This window comes from Tamandua tetradactyla, chromosome 6 (assembly GCF_023851605.1).
Source record: "Tamandua tetradactyla isolate mTamTet1 chromosome 6, mTamTet1.pri, whole genome shotgun sequence".
NCBI classification, from domain to species: domain Eukaryota; kingdom Metazoa; phylum Chordata; class Mammalia; order Pilosa; family Myrmecophagidae; genus Tamandua; species Tamandua tetradactyla.
The window spans coordinates 74992461-75006819 of NC_135332.1; the positions used below are offsets into that span (position 1 = coordinate 74992461).

At 44.2% G+C, this 14359-nt stretch overlaps 1 protein-coding gene across 1 annotated transcript in view; it reads right to left on the bottom strand.

Annotated features, from left to right (window-relative positions):
* Nucleotides 1–14359, bottom strand: part of WDR45B (WD repeat domain 45B) — a 42845-nt gene that overhangs the window by 25800 nt on the left and 2686 nt on the right. Inside the window, exon 2 of the mRNA XM_077166304.1 lies at nucleotides 12870–12944. Coding sequence (XP_077022419.1) covers nucleotides 12870–12944 — 75 coding nt within the window. The remainder of the gene's footprint in view (nucleotides 1–12869; nucleotides 12945–14359) is intronic.

The window sequence follows — 14359 nt, forward strand, 5'->3', positions numbered from 1 at the left end:
AGGTATGGAATTTACTTTTGTCCTCCAGAGCAGCTAATAGCCAGGGACTGTACAGAACAACTTGACTGGGCCACATCAGTGACCGAACACACAGTGTACATCAGCCTGGACCAGGCGGACTGGCTGAGATCCCACACAGAACTGTAAATTCCCCAAGCTGCAGAGGCCGGCACCCCTTCCCCACTGGCCCAGCAGCCTTGTTCCCCAAGGGGAAAGGAAAGAAACTTTACTAACAGCAGGGGCTTAGCTCAACCAAGTTTCACTTGGTGAATTAATTAATAAATTGTGACTACTGGAAACAGGACCCCAGCAAAGATAATCCTAGAATAAGCACCAAAGGTACTAGCAGTTTTTGCCCCAGCAGAGAGGGGGTGGGGCTGATGGAAAAAGGGAAAAAAACAAAACTAAGGCCTTCTCAGTCAGACAGCACAAAATACTGGAAAAGGACGGTACCCTAAAAAAGAGGGGAGGGGACAGAGAGCCTGGAGATACAATGAGTCATGTACCAACTTAAACTCCTGATTGACAAATCCAAGGAGTGGGGGTCCTGTTCTGAGAAGGCCTGTTTTTTTTTCTTTATTTTTGCTGTGTTTCTACTACTTAACAGCCTATCAGAACTGGAAGCCTTCATAGGCACCAGCTCTAACTCAGGCAAGGGTGGAATTAAGCTCCTCTGAGAACCAAAATTCAGGTGAAAAAAGTTAATTTCTTAAAGACCATACCCCCCCTAAGAAAAAGGTGGGACCTAGATCAAGTGGAATGCCTCCCCCAAGGAATTCAGGCCCCAGGGACTGGAAAACTGAAGCAATTAATGCCAACCTACAACCTCTCCTCTGTCTGAGCCACGACTCCAGCAGGGAGAGTCTGTCGCAGTCATAGGCCCCACATCACTTTATGCTGCTGGGAAGCCATAGGCAGACAAGTGACAAGTGCCCATGCTGGGCAAGACAGGAAAAACACAGTCTGGAGGCTTCATAGGAAAGTCTGACAGCCTGCTGGGTCTCACCCTCAGAGAAAACTGATGCTGGCAACTCTCTCCTCCTAAGACATGGGCCAGTCTCGTCTGGGGAATATCTGACTGGGGTCAATAATATCTGAGGAGACCCTTCTAAAAAAAAAAAATCAATCTTGTGGGAGCTACTGTTTCTTCTAATCCCTATTCAGCACTATACGTTGGAACCTTGATTAGGTCATCTCAACGGAGAAGTGGCTCAATCAATTGTGGCTATTAACCTTGATTAGGTGGAGATGTGTCTCCACCCATTCTAAGTGGGTCTTGATTAGGTCACTGGGACCCTATGAAAGAGGAGACACTTTGGAGGGTTCTTTTTGAGGTGAGGAGAGAGCCGCAGAGCCACGACAGAAGGGCGAGAGAAGCCGAGTCCCCCAGCCGGCGGCCTTTGGAGATAGAGGCGGAGAAGACTGCTGGAGAGCTTCATGAAGCAGGGCCTGGAGAGGAGGCTGGTGGACACTGCCAGGTTCGCCACACGCATTTCCAGATGAGAGACAAACCCTGGATTTTATCAGCCTCTTTTGAGTGAAGGTAACCTCTCGTTTGTGCCTTAATTTGGACATTTTTATAGACTTGCTTTAACTGGGACATTTTCTCAGCCTTAGAACTGTAAACTAGCAACTTATTAAATTCCCCTTTTTAAAAGCCATTCAATTTCTGGTACATTGCATTCCAGAAGCTAGCCAAACTAGAACAGGGCAAAGGCCTAAACCCACCTTCTACCTCAGCCTCAGCCTCAGTCTCAACTATGCCCCTGGCAGGACAGAGTCTGCTGAGAATTGAAGGCTCTGCATCACGTTACACTGGTGGGGAGCTGTGGGCTGACAAATGCCACATGCTGGGCAAGCCCCCCCCCCCCCCACGTGGGACAGAGCAGCCTCTTCAATAAATGGTGCTTGGAGAACTGGATATCCATATGCAAAAGAATGAAAATAGGATCCATATCTCACACCCCATGCAAAAATCAACTCAAAATAGATCAAAGACCCAAACATTAGAGCTAAGACCATAAAACTTTTAGAAGAAAATGTAGGGAAATATTTTATAAATCTTGTGCTAGGAGGTGGCTTCCTAGACCTAACATCGAAAGCATAAGCAATGAAGAAAGAAATAGATTAACAGGTGTGCTGGTTTTAAAGGATGTATGAACCTTAGAAAAGCCATGTTTTAATCCTAATCCCATTTTGTAAAAGCAGCCATTTCTTCTAATCCTTATTCAATACTATATGCTTGAAACTGTAATTAGATCATCTCCTCGAAGATGTGATTTAATCAAGAGTGGTTGTTAAGCTGGATTAGGTGATGACATGTCTCCACCCATTCAGGTGGGTCTTGATTAGTTTCTGAAGTCCTATAAAAGAGGAAATATTTAGGAGAATGAGGTGATTCAGAGAGAGCAGAGAAGAACGACACAGCCATGAGAAGCAGAGAGCCCACAAGCCAGCAACCTCTGGAGATAAAGAAGGAAAACGTCTCCTGGGGAGCTTCATGAAACAGGAAGCCAGGAGAGAAAGCTAGTAGATGACGCTGTGTTTGCCATGTGCCCTTCCAGTTGTGAGAGAAACTGTGACTATGTTCGCCATGTACCTTCTCACTTGAGAGAGAAACCGTGAACTTCATCAGCCTTCTTGAACCAAGATATCTTTCCCTGGATGCCTCTGATTGGCTATTTCTATAGACTTTTAATTGGGACATTTTCTCGGCCTTATAACTGTGAACTAGCAACTTACTAAATTCCCCTTTTTAAAAGTCATTCCATTTCTGGTATTCTGTATTATGGCAGCTAGCAAACTAAAACAACAGGATCTTCTCAAAATTAAACACTTTTGTGCATCAAAGAACTAGGGTTCTCTAGAGAAACAGAATTAGCAGGAAATATCTATAGCTATAAAATTAATAAAAGTGTCTCACAAGACCGTGGGAATGTACAGTCCAAAATCCACAGGGCAGATTGTGAAACTGACGACTCTGATGAAGGATCAGGACAAACTTCATAGGAGAGGCTCACTGGCTGAAGCAGGAAGAGAGATTGTCTCTTCCGAATTCTCCTTAAAAGTCTTCCAGTGATTAGATTAAGCATCATTCACTGAAGAAGACCCTCCCCTTAGCTGATTACAAATGCAATCAGCTGTGGATGCAGGCAACATGATCATGATTTAATTCTATGAAATGTCCTCATAGCAACACACAGGTCAGCACTTGCCCAACCAGACAAACGGGTACCACCACCTGGCTAAGTTGACACATGAACCTGACCATGACAGCCAGGAAAGTAAAAAAGGTAGCCTACACAATGGGAGACCATATTTGGAACCACATATCAGATATGGGTTTAATAGCCAGAACATATGAAGAGATTCTACAACTCAACAATGAAAAGACAAACAATCCAGATAAAAAATGGGCAAAAGACACAAATAGACACTTCTCAGAAGACAAAATATGAATGACTAGAAGGCACATGAAAAGATGCTCAACTTCACTGGCTATTAGGGAAATGCAAATCAAAAGCACAATGAGGTATTACCTCACACCCGCTAGAATGGCCATTTAAAAAAAAAACAAAACAGAGAACTACAAGTGCTGGAGAGGATGTGGAGAAAGAGGCACATTTATCCACTGCTGGTGGGATGTAAAATGCTTCAACCACTGTGGAAGGCAGTTTGGCAGTTCCTCAGGAAGCTAAGTATAGAATTGCCATACAATCCAGCATCCCATTACTGAGTATATTTTCAGAGGAACTGAAGGCAAGGACCCAAACAGACAATTGCACACCAGTGTTTACTGAGGCATTATTTACTACTGCCAAGAGTTGGAAACAGCCCAAATGTCCATTAACAGATGAGTAGTTAAACAAGCCATGGTAATATATACACAATGGAATATTACGCAGCTATGAGACAGAATAAAGTCACGACACATATAACAATGTGGATGGACCTTAAGGACATTATGCTGTATGAAATTTGCCAGAAACAAAAGGTCAAATACTGTATGGTCTCACTGATATGAACTAACATTAATGAGAGGACTTTGAGCGTTAAAGTTGAGAACACAGGCTTATCAGAAGATAGAAAGAAGGCAGTGTTCTAGTTTGCTAGTTGCCAGAATGCAACATACCAGAAATGGAGCAGCTTTTAAAAAGGGGAATTTAATAAGTTACAAGTTAACAGCTTTTAGGCCATGGAAATGTCCCAATTAAAGCAAGTCTGTAGAAATGTCCAATCTAAGGCATCCAGGGAAAGATTAAAGAAGGCAATGAAGTTCAGGGTTTCTCTCTCAAGTGGAAAGGGACATGGCGAACACAGGGTTTCTCTTTCAGCTGGACAGACATGTGGTGAACACAGCATCATCAGCTAGCTTCCTCTCCAGTTCCCTGGAAGGCGTTTTCCTTCTTCATCTCCAAAAGCCCCTGGCTTGTGGACCCTGCTTCATGGATCTGTTGTTCTGCTCTGTGCTCTCTGAATCTCTTCTTCTCTCCAAAATGTCCCCTTTTTTATAGGATTTCAGTAAAGTAATCAAGACCCATCTGGAATGGGTGGAGACACATCTCCACCTAAACCAGCTTAATACCCACACTGATTAACACCTCCATGGAGACAATCTAATTAAAGTTTCCAACACACATACTGAATAGAGATTAGAAGAAACGACTGCCTTTACAAAATGGGATTAGGACTAAAATATGGCTTTTCCAGGGTACATAAATCATTTCAAACCAGCACAGGCAGAGATCAGACATTTGATGCTAAAGGAGTACAGAATGTTCAACAGGATTGATTACAGAGACACAGAAACGGACAGCATAATATTCTCTCATGGCAGCACAGTACTGTAAGTGCACCGAAAAAAGATGAGCATGAGCTTGGCTGAAAGAGGAAGGTTAGGGGCATGTGTGACACCAGAAAGAAAGACAGAAGATAAAGATTTGAAAAAAAAAAAAAAAATACTTCCCAGGTGGGCCACAGTGGCTCAGCAGGTAAGAGTGCTTGCCTGCCATGCCCGAGGACCCGGGTTCAATTCCCGGTGCCTGCCCATGTTAAAAAAAAAAAAAAAAAAGATAAAGATTTGACTGTATAACTTCACAAAGTCTAGAGTGATCAATGATGGTGATTAAATGTGCAAATATAAAAACGTTTCTGCATGAGGGAGAACAAATGAATGTCCACAGTGCAAGGTGCTGAAAATGGGAACTATACAGGGCAAAAATATAACCAATGAAAGCTAGGGCCTATAGTCAACAGTAACACTGTAATACATTTCCACTGAAAGTAATACAAGCGTTATGCCAAAAAGCATATGTCAACAAGCGGCATAAGGGAAGGGGTATGGGATACTCTCTGTGGAAGAAAAAAGGAAAAGTCCTCATATAGATTGTGGTGGCAAAGGTATGGCTATGTGATTATACCAGGAATAACTGATTTTTTTACTTAGGTTCGCATGGATGATGTGTGAATAAAACTGTTTAAAAATGAAAAAAAACGTATCGACAAAGTTCCTGGTTCATGCACCCTACCCCCCCCCCCCAAAAAAAAAGTATTTGCAAAGTCCCTTGAGGGACTGGAGAAAAAACATGGGGCTATTAAGTTTTCCCACCTGGGAAACCCCAGATACTCTCTCAAACACTAGGGACTCCCAAGGCAATAGGCCAAGTCCTTGATCTTTTTTTTTTATTATTGAGATATCTTCATGCACTATACGGTTCATCCAAAGTATACAATCAATGGTTTACAGCAGCATCACATAGTTGTGTATTCAACACCATGATCATTTTATAACATGTGCATCATTCCAGAAAAAGAAATAAAAAGAAAAAAAGGAAAACATACATCCCATACCCTTTACCCCTCCCTCTCAATGACCACTAGTATTTCATCTACCCAATTTTTTTACCCCTAATACCCCCACTATCTATTCATTTTTTGTCATTTTTTACTCATCTGTCCATAGCTTGGATAAAGGGAACGTCAGCCACTTTCTCACTTTTCAAAGTCACACTGTAAAAGATACATAGTTACACAAATGTCTTCCTGAATCAAGGCTACTGGAATACAGTTCAACGGCTTCAGGTACCTCTCTCTGGTCACACCAATAAACCATGAACTAAAAAGGGATAGCTATATAACGAATAAGAATATGCTCCAGGATAACCTCTGGACTCTGAAATCTCTCAGCCACTGAAACATTGTCTCATTTCTCTCGTCTCCCTTTTGGCCAAGGCTTTCTCAATGCATGTTCTGGCTTATGCCGGGAGTCCTGTCCACGTTGCCAGGGAGATTTACACTCCTGGCAATCATGTTCCATGTAGGGGGGAGGGCAGTGAGTTTACTTGCTCAGTTAGTTTAGAGAGAGAGGCCACATCTGAGCAACAAAAGAAGTTCTCTGGGGGTAATTCATAGGCAAAATTACAAGTAGGTTTAGCTTCTCCTTTGCAGGAATAGGTTTGATAAGGGCTAGACTGAAGATCAAGGGCTTGGTCTATTGAATTGGTTGTCCCCACTGCTTGCGAGATCATCAGGAATTCCCCAAGTGGGGATGTTTAATATTTTCTTCTTTCTCCCCAGTCCCTCCGGGGGGCTTTCTAAACACTGTTTTATCCTCTGCCTCAATTACTCTGGGATGTATCAGGGCATCACACTGACCTGTACAAACCAACAAGATTTCACACCCTATTCAAGATTCAAATTATGGTGTTTGAATAAATTGACCATACAAGTAGACTAGATACTGTGCTTCCAAAAATATAAATTTTGCACCAAATAAAAGATACACAGTTACACAAATGTCTTCCTGAATCAAGGCTACTGGAATACAGTTCAACGGCTTCAGGTACCTCTCTCTGGTCACACCAATAAACCATGAACTAAAAAGGGATAGCTATATCCCTTCCTTTGGTTTCACATAGAAGTTGAGGTTTTAAAATAAAGACCATATCATCCCTTATCACGTATTCAGCTTACTTTAGCCCCATCCAGATCAGTTTCATTCATATCTCTAGTTGAAGGCTGATCATTTTTTCAACTTCTTAAAACAGTTCCTGTATGGGGTAATGCTGACTTTAGCTTCAGGGCTCTAGATCTGAGTCTCAGGTGTCACACAAATACCCGAAGTTCCAGGAAACACTAGCTTATACACAAATAGTTCAGCATCTCAGAATTTAGAAATAAGAGTTACAACTCCAGAATAGATGTGACTGCTGTAAAAGCTTAAAATCAAGGAACCTTTACAATAGGACTTAACCTGATTTCTGTACTTTAGATTTCAATTCTCCCAGTTTGTATATTATAGTTAGTCCATACGAGTGAGGCATGATAATATTTGTCTTTTTTTCTGATATTTCATTCAATACACTGTCCTCACGGTTCATTCACCTAGTTGCACGACTCATAACTTCATTCCTTTCTGCAGACACTCAGTATTCTGTTGTATGTATACACCACAGTTTCTTCTTTCACTCTGCAGTCAATGTACCCTTAGACCACCTCTATCCACTGCAAATCATGAACACTGCTGCCATAAACCCTAATGTGCAAATGTCCATTCGTGTCCCTGCTCTCAGTTCTTTCAAGTGTACATCTAGCAATGGGGTTGCAGGATCATATGGCAACCCAACCCACAGCCTCCTGTGGAGTCACCACACTGCAAAAACCCCTGATTCTGAGGCTTGCTCTTATGAAATTTATTTCTGTAGGGGAAAAGCTAAGCCTACCTGTAATTATGCCTACTGCTTCCGGAGAGTCATTTTTGTTGCTCAAATGTGGCCTCTTCCTAAGCCCAAATCTTCAAGTAGAATCATTACCCTCCCCTCAACATGAACATGACTTGCAGGGATTGAGCCTAGCTTTGGCACTGTGGGATCCACAACACCCTCTGCACTGAAGCTTGCATAACAGTAGTCTCCAGAATAGCCTCTTAGTTCTAGGTGAATTCTTTTAGTCACTGATACCTTATTTTGCTACATTTCTTTACCCTAAAGAATATCTAGGGCTCTGAGACTCTGTAACAGTTTCATTCACTAAGTTTATTTCTCAGAAACCTACAACCTCCAGATGCTTCCTAGTCCAGATAAGCCCTGAAACCCAGAGGGGCCAGTCTCTCCAAGAACATCAACTAGCTCCAGCTCCCTATCCCATACTGTAGACAGTCCTTTTCAACATGAAGAAGTTAGAATGGTCATTGCCCAAATACCCCTAAAGACTGGGAGAAGGATCAATAGAGGAGAAGTTATAACAGAGAAGTGAGGATTTAACAAATGAGTATGACTACTGAATCATTATATTGACATTTCTTTTTAGTCTCCAGCATCTTAGAGCAACTAGAAGGAAAACCCTGAAATTGTGGAATTATAACCCACGCCAACCTCTGAAATCTGTTCTATAACTACCTGTTAAAATGTGCTTTGAAATATATTGCTTTTTGTATATACATTTTATTTCACAATAAAAAATGTTAAAGAAGAATGAAAACTGAAGTCCTTCCCCTAAAGAAATTTCCAAAACTTCTGATAAAGACTTGTTAGGTTTTGCTTAAGAGTTTTTAAATTTACTTAACTGACATGGGCTATGGTTTTTCTCTACACCTTCTTAACAAAAATTCACCTTAATTAAAAAAGAAAAACATTTCATCTTGATGTCTGTTACTAGGTGACTCTTTGATATAATTTTGGGAAAAAATCAAGTCACAAAGATCTGACAGTTGAGAATTAAACAAGCAAAGTTATTACCAGCAGCATAAAGAGCCAGAGCCTCCAGGCTTCCAGTTGTAGAAGGAAAAAGGTAAGAGCAGATTCTTCAGAATTAACTGAAAAGCCAGAGAAAGGGGTGGCGATCAAAAGCGAGATCCTACAATAGGAGAGGAGGGCAGGGATGGCCTTCCAGCCCTCCCACGGCCGCTGCAGCTCAGCCCGGCTAGAGGTTCGGTCCCCACAGGGGAAAGGGCCCCTCAGAACCGCAAGGACCCCAGGCCACGACGGCTGGCACCAACTGTCCTGGGAGTGCCGCTTACTTTCAGAAGAAGCAGCAAAAGGGCCCAGGGAGGCTTCTCAGAATCCCCATTTATAAGTCACTCAGGCTGCCCCAGCTGGAGCAAAATACTAAAACTGCCGAAGCAGGAGAAGGGGCTCCTGGTAACATCCATGGCCTTGAGCCTTGAGGCAGGTCTGAACTCTGCCAGCGGAGCCTTCTAAGACGAGGACCTAGGAGAAAAGTAGGGGCCGCAAATCCGAAAATGGAGAAACTTCCACTCCACCTGCAGAAGCTTGAAAACTCAAGGCTTTGCACAAGAGGGCCCAGCTCAAACCCTCGCGCATGGGACAGCACAGCTGAATCCAGTCCCCCCCTGCCTTCCCTCAGCCCTCCCATCCCCACTACCTTCTCTCCTGTTTCTGGGAGTGTTTTTTTTTTTTTTTAATATTTAAATTACATTTTATTAGGTCTTTTCCCCCGATTTTGTCCTCGGATAAATTTCTTAAGTGTAACAGCTGGATCAAATAGTACATCCATTAAAATGAACACATCTCACCAATTTACTTTACAAAAAGATATCTGTGCACATATGTACATTCCTGCCTTCAGGTTATGAAAATATCTACTTCTCCACATGCTTGCCAAAAATGATACTCTTGACACCAGCGCTCCAAAACCTTTAGCACTCTGACATCTCTCACCTGCTGCCTAGCTGTGTCTTACCCACTTTACCCAACTGGGCATGAGCCCACCTGGCTTTCCTCGGAACCAGACAGAACGAAGGTCAATGGGCTGCGGGGAAGGCCCAGACTGACCATTAGCTCAGGAAGGTATACTAGACCAGACAATATAACCTTCATTTTCGGGGGCGGGGGGGCAGTGCATGGTCCGAGAATCAAACCCAGATCTCCTGTAGGCGAGCATTCTACTGCTGAACCACTTATCTCCATGTATGTTAGCGTGTCCTCCATCAAGGACCCAGGCCACCCAGTGACCGCTCAGCTGGCCCAAATGGTGGCTGCTTTTGTCATGAGGCGTGTCCTTCCGGTCTCCCTCCAGCTCTGCCTCTCCCTACCTGGTCAAGGACTACAGGGTGCCCGAGCTCTGTTCACCTGACAGGGAGAGATCGGCTCTTGGTAAGGGCCTCTGAGACCTCTGCTCACCCATGCAGATCAAACAGTCTGGGCTTTAGGTACACGAGCTCCAGTGGGACCAACCATAACCACTGGATATAACACTTGATGCAGATGTGGAGTTCTTCACACATCTTTGCTTGTTCAGATTATGTTGGTGAACCTTTTGCAGATGCTACTCTAAGATATGTGTGAACCCAAGTTCTTGGTGGGAACATGCTGCTGCTGTGAAGAACATGGTAGGCACCACAACCACATTCTTGGGCAGTTCCCGGGTGGTCCTTTTCTAAAGGCTGCTCGGCCTCCCTGGAGAGGGGCAACTCTGCACCATCAGCCCCCATGAGTCCCTGCTAGGGAGGGAGAACCCAGGAAAAGCGAGTGTGGAATACCGTACCTCCTCCCTGGAGGGAGTGAGGATGCTGCCATCACCCTCACCACTGCAAGAGGTGCTTGCCCGGCCCCTTGCCCAGGGTCCCCCTGGGGACAGCTCAAAGCTCAAATCTAAGACAGACGCTGGAATGCAGGCATGAGCCCTTCCTCAAGGTTAAGAGAAGCAGACCCCTCCAACAAGAAAGGAATGGGCCAAGTTTTCTGCCCATTCTGCTACGGGCTGCAGGTGCCCTCACCGTCCCACCTCAGAAAGGGAGCCCGTGGCCCTGTGCCAGGGGCCCTCTGGCCGTACAGCGCCTGGAGATGACACAACCACAAACGCGCATGTGTTAACGCCACTGCCCCTGGAGAGCAGGGCAGGGTGCAAGTGCACACACATGCAGAGGCGCACATCAGGACAAGGGAAGACTCTTCCGGAACGTAGCGGTTTTAGAGGCTTGTTTAATTTATCTCATAGTAAGAAATCCTGAATTTGTTGTCAACATCTCCTTAGTCAGGAAGCAGGGCTTGTATCCCTAACAATTCAACTTTGAAACCAATTTCTACAAGTCCTCTTCGAGCTTCTAGGTCAGTTTAAGTAAAAAGTATCCTGAGATTTTCAAGGCAAGCTGTTTAAAAACCACTTGTAACGACTTATCTGCATAAAGCAGAACTATCCTGACTCATGATGCAACCAAACAGACTGAACATCGATTAGGTGCACAGAAAACTGACACCTGCTGCACTGTGTGGCCCCACAGGGTGACCTCGTAACAGCACAGCTGCCCCTGCTACTACTGAAAAATAGTGACCGCTCAGCTGGCCCAAATGGTGGCTGCTTTTGTCATGAGGCGTGTCCTTCCGGTCTCCCTCCAGCTCTGCCTCTACCTACCTGGTCGAGGACTAGAGGGTGCCCGAGCTCTGTTTACCTGACAGGGAGAGATCGGCTCTTGGTAAGGGCCTCTGAGACCTCTGCTGAAAGGTCTCAAATCTGAAAGACCCTGTTGTACAGACCTCTGCATATTTATTGGCTATATGTTCCTGGGCTCCTCAGCATTTGATGCTCCCAGCACATATGCTGCAGGAGACACCTTTACACAGCGCTCAGTGAGCCTGCAGGCAGTGGGCCACTGCTTCACACATGCTAATCTACATGCCTACCACAACTTCAGGAGGTAGGCATTGCTGCTTCATTATATAAAGAAACTGAGACCCCAAAAAGTGGAGGCACTTGGCCAGAGTCATACAGCCACCTGTTAAGGGGCACAGCCAGGATTCCAATCTGTGAAATCGAGTCCAGAGTTTGAGTTCTTAGGATGACACAGCCTTTCTATAATAAATTAAGGCTCTAGACTTCAGCTCACAAGATACATTCCTAGATAACGAGGTAACACTTACTGTTTTATATACCAGAGTTGTACCAAAGATTTCACTTGAAAAGGGGATTCTACTAAAAAATAAATAAATAAAAATTTTAAAAAGGACTCTACTGACAAATATAAATATATAAACAAATCTGAAAGTCCCTGTTGTAGGATATTAGTTACTAAGATGTACAGAGGCTGTTTAGGAGGAGGCCAGGGTACCACAGTAATTTCCTCTTACAGATGGGGTATGCATCAGAAAATATAACATGCACACTGAATAAAAATCTAAACCATACTGCAAAAGAAAGTATCTTTCCCATCTCTATGATTTATTGGCTATATGTTCCTGGGCTCCTCAGCATTTGATGCTCCCAGCACATATGCTGCAGGAGACACCTGAAGTCTAAGGAAAACACCTAGGAGAAAAAACCAAATTGAAATATTTCTACTCATAAAGTTAATTTTTTTCCTATTAAATGGAGAAGGGACCACCATTATATTATATTATTTTGCCAACAGAATTCCTGATTCCAGTATTTTAAAATTTATTTTCCACAAAAACATAATTGAAGACGCTGAAATGAATAAACAGAAGCAACTATAATTTATTACCACAAATGATATTTTGTAAGTGTTGATCATTTGCAAAGAGTAAATGTCTCAATATGCTGTAATTAACACAATTTGAGTTCTACACAATTTTACATGTAATAGGAAAAAAGCATCAAACACTCCTGTTCTTCCAACATGGAATGTTAGCACAAACACTCCCATTCTTTCAACATGGCATGTTAGCACAAAGATGTAGGGAAGAGCCCAAAGAGCTAACAAGTCTCATGCTGGTAGGTAAGTGACTGGAAAATCCAGGTGCCCAACCCCAGGCCTGGAGAGGCTCAGGCAGCGGCAGCAGACAGCTGAGCCCAGTTTTGCAGAGGGGCTGGACCCCATCTACCTCTTGAAATCACCCCACACCCTCCTGATCTGCAAGACAAAATAGATGCTTTGAGGGCTACAGGTCCCTTACCTTGTTTTTCTTTTTCCTTCAGTGGATCAGTGTTATAGACTCGGAATCCATTTTCCATTCCACATGCAAAGCATCCTGAAGCAGAGAGTGTGAAAGAGACACGTTAACACACCTGCAGGGAACACGTCTAACAAGTACAGCCCTGAAACACGCGGAAGCTGGGGTCTAAAGAGCTCGGTACCCTCAGGACCCTGGCGGATCCCCTACCACAGCTTTCCTCATGGAAACATCATTAAAGGATACACTCTTCTTAGTACTTCACCTTCTGTCCCCTTGGAGCCACTGAATCCCAACTCTCTAGAGGACAACTCCCCTTAGAATCCACCCCTGCCAGGAGGTCACATCCCAGGGCAGGACAAGAATGGGGGCGGGGGGGGAGGGCAGGGGGGACAGCCCCGATCCCTCCTGACTTCTCCTGGCCCACAGTCCAGGGACAAGACCCAGTGAGGATCTGAACACAGCACTCAGGTTTCAAGATGATGGCTAATTCCACGACGTGGCCGCCATTTGCCATCAGTGCAACCCAAGACCACATTTAATAAATCCAACTGCTGGATTCACATGAAGCTTCTGTGAGAAAAAAAACAAACACACTAATTCTTTTTCATGTGAAATGGTGCAAAGCCTGGTCTCTCCCAGCAACTACATCACTGGTTTGAATACCAATGCAAAGGCCCTTTAAAGCTCCATTCTACTGGTGAGATCGGCTATCCTTCCAAATGTGAAAAGCACACCTCCATTTCTGTCCAAGCCTCTTATAAATGTCTGATCCACCAACCTGTGACAGCCAGCCCAGGGCTCTGAGGCCACATTCTACAGCCAGCTCTTGGGTTCACGCAGTTCATATAGGTCTGAAGCTCACTGAAAGGGCCATGTCATTTACCACCTCTTAACTTAAGTGTTACTGGGATCATGTAACCCAAACAGAGGGCCTACAGCTTTCCTTGCTAGAACGATGGAACTGGACAGGAGGTGAGTATTTTTCCTTTCTGCCTCTCAAATGCCACGTCTCCCCTGAGCTGTGAGCTGCCCTCTCATTTCTCTCAATCAGAACACATATTTCTGATAAAACTTAAATAAGAACATAAAAATCCTATAAATCCACAAGAAAAAGGTAGACAACTCAATAGAAAAATGGGTTAAAGGCTTGGACAGTTAAAAGAGGAAATCCAAATGGTGCATAAACACCACTGTGAGAGCCATCATATACCCAACAAAATGGCCAAACGAGCAACACAGAAAATGCCAGTGTGAACTTGGTATGGAGCTTGGGATCCTGGGGCCGTGATGGCAATGTGGGACCATACAACCCCCCTGGAAAACTACCTGCACTGTCTGCCAACGCTGTCGCCTCTATGCCCAGGGACACGGCCCGTGGAAACGTGGACACCTGCACAAAACTCCCCTTAGCAGCACAATACGTCACAGTCAGAAACAGGGACCTACTGATGGGAGACTGGGTGGACTTATGGCTATGTATTCACACAGGA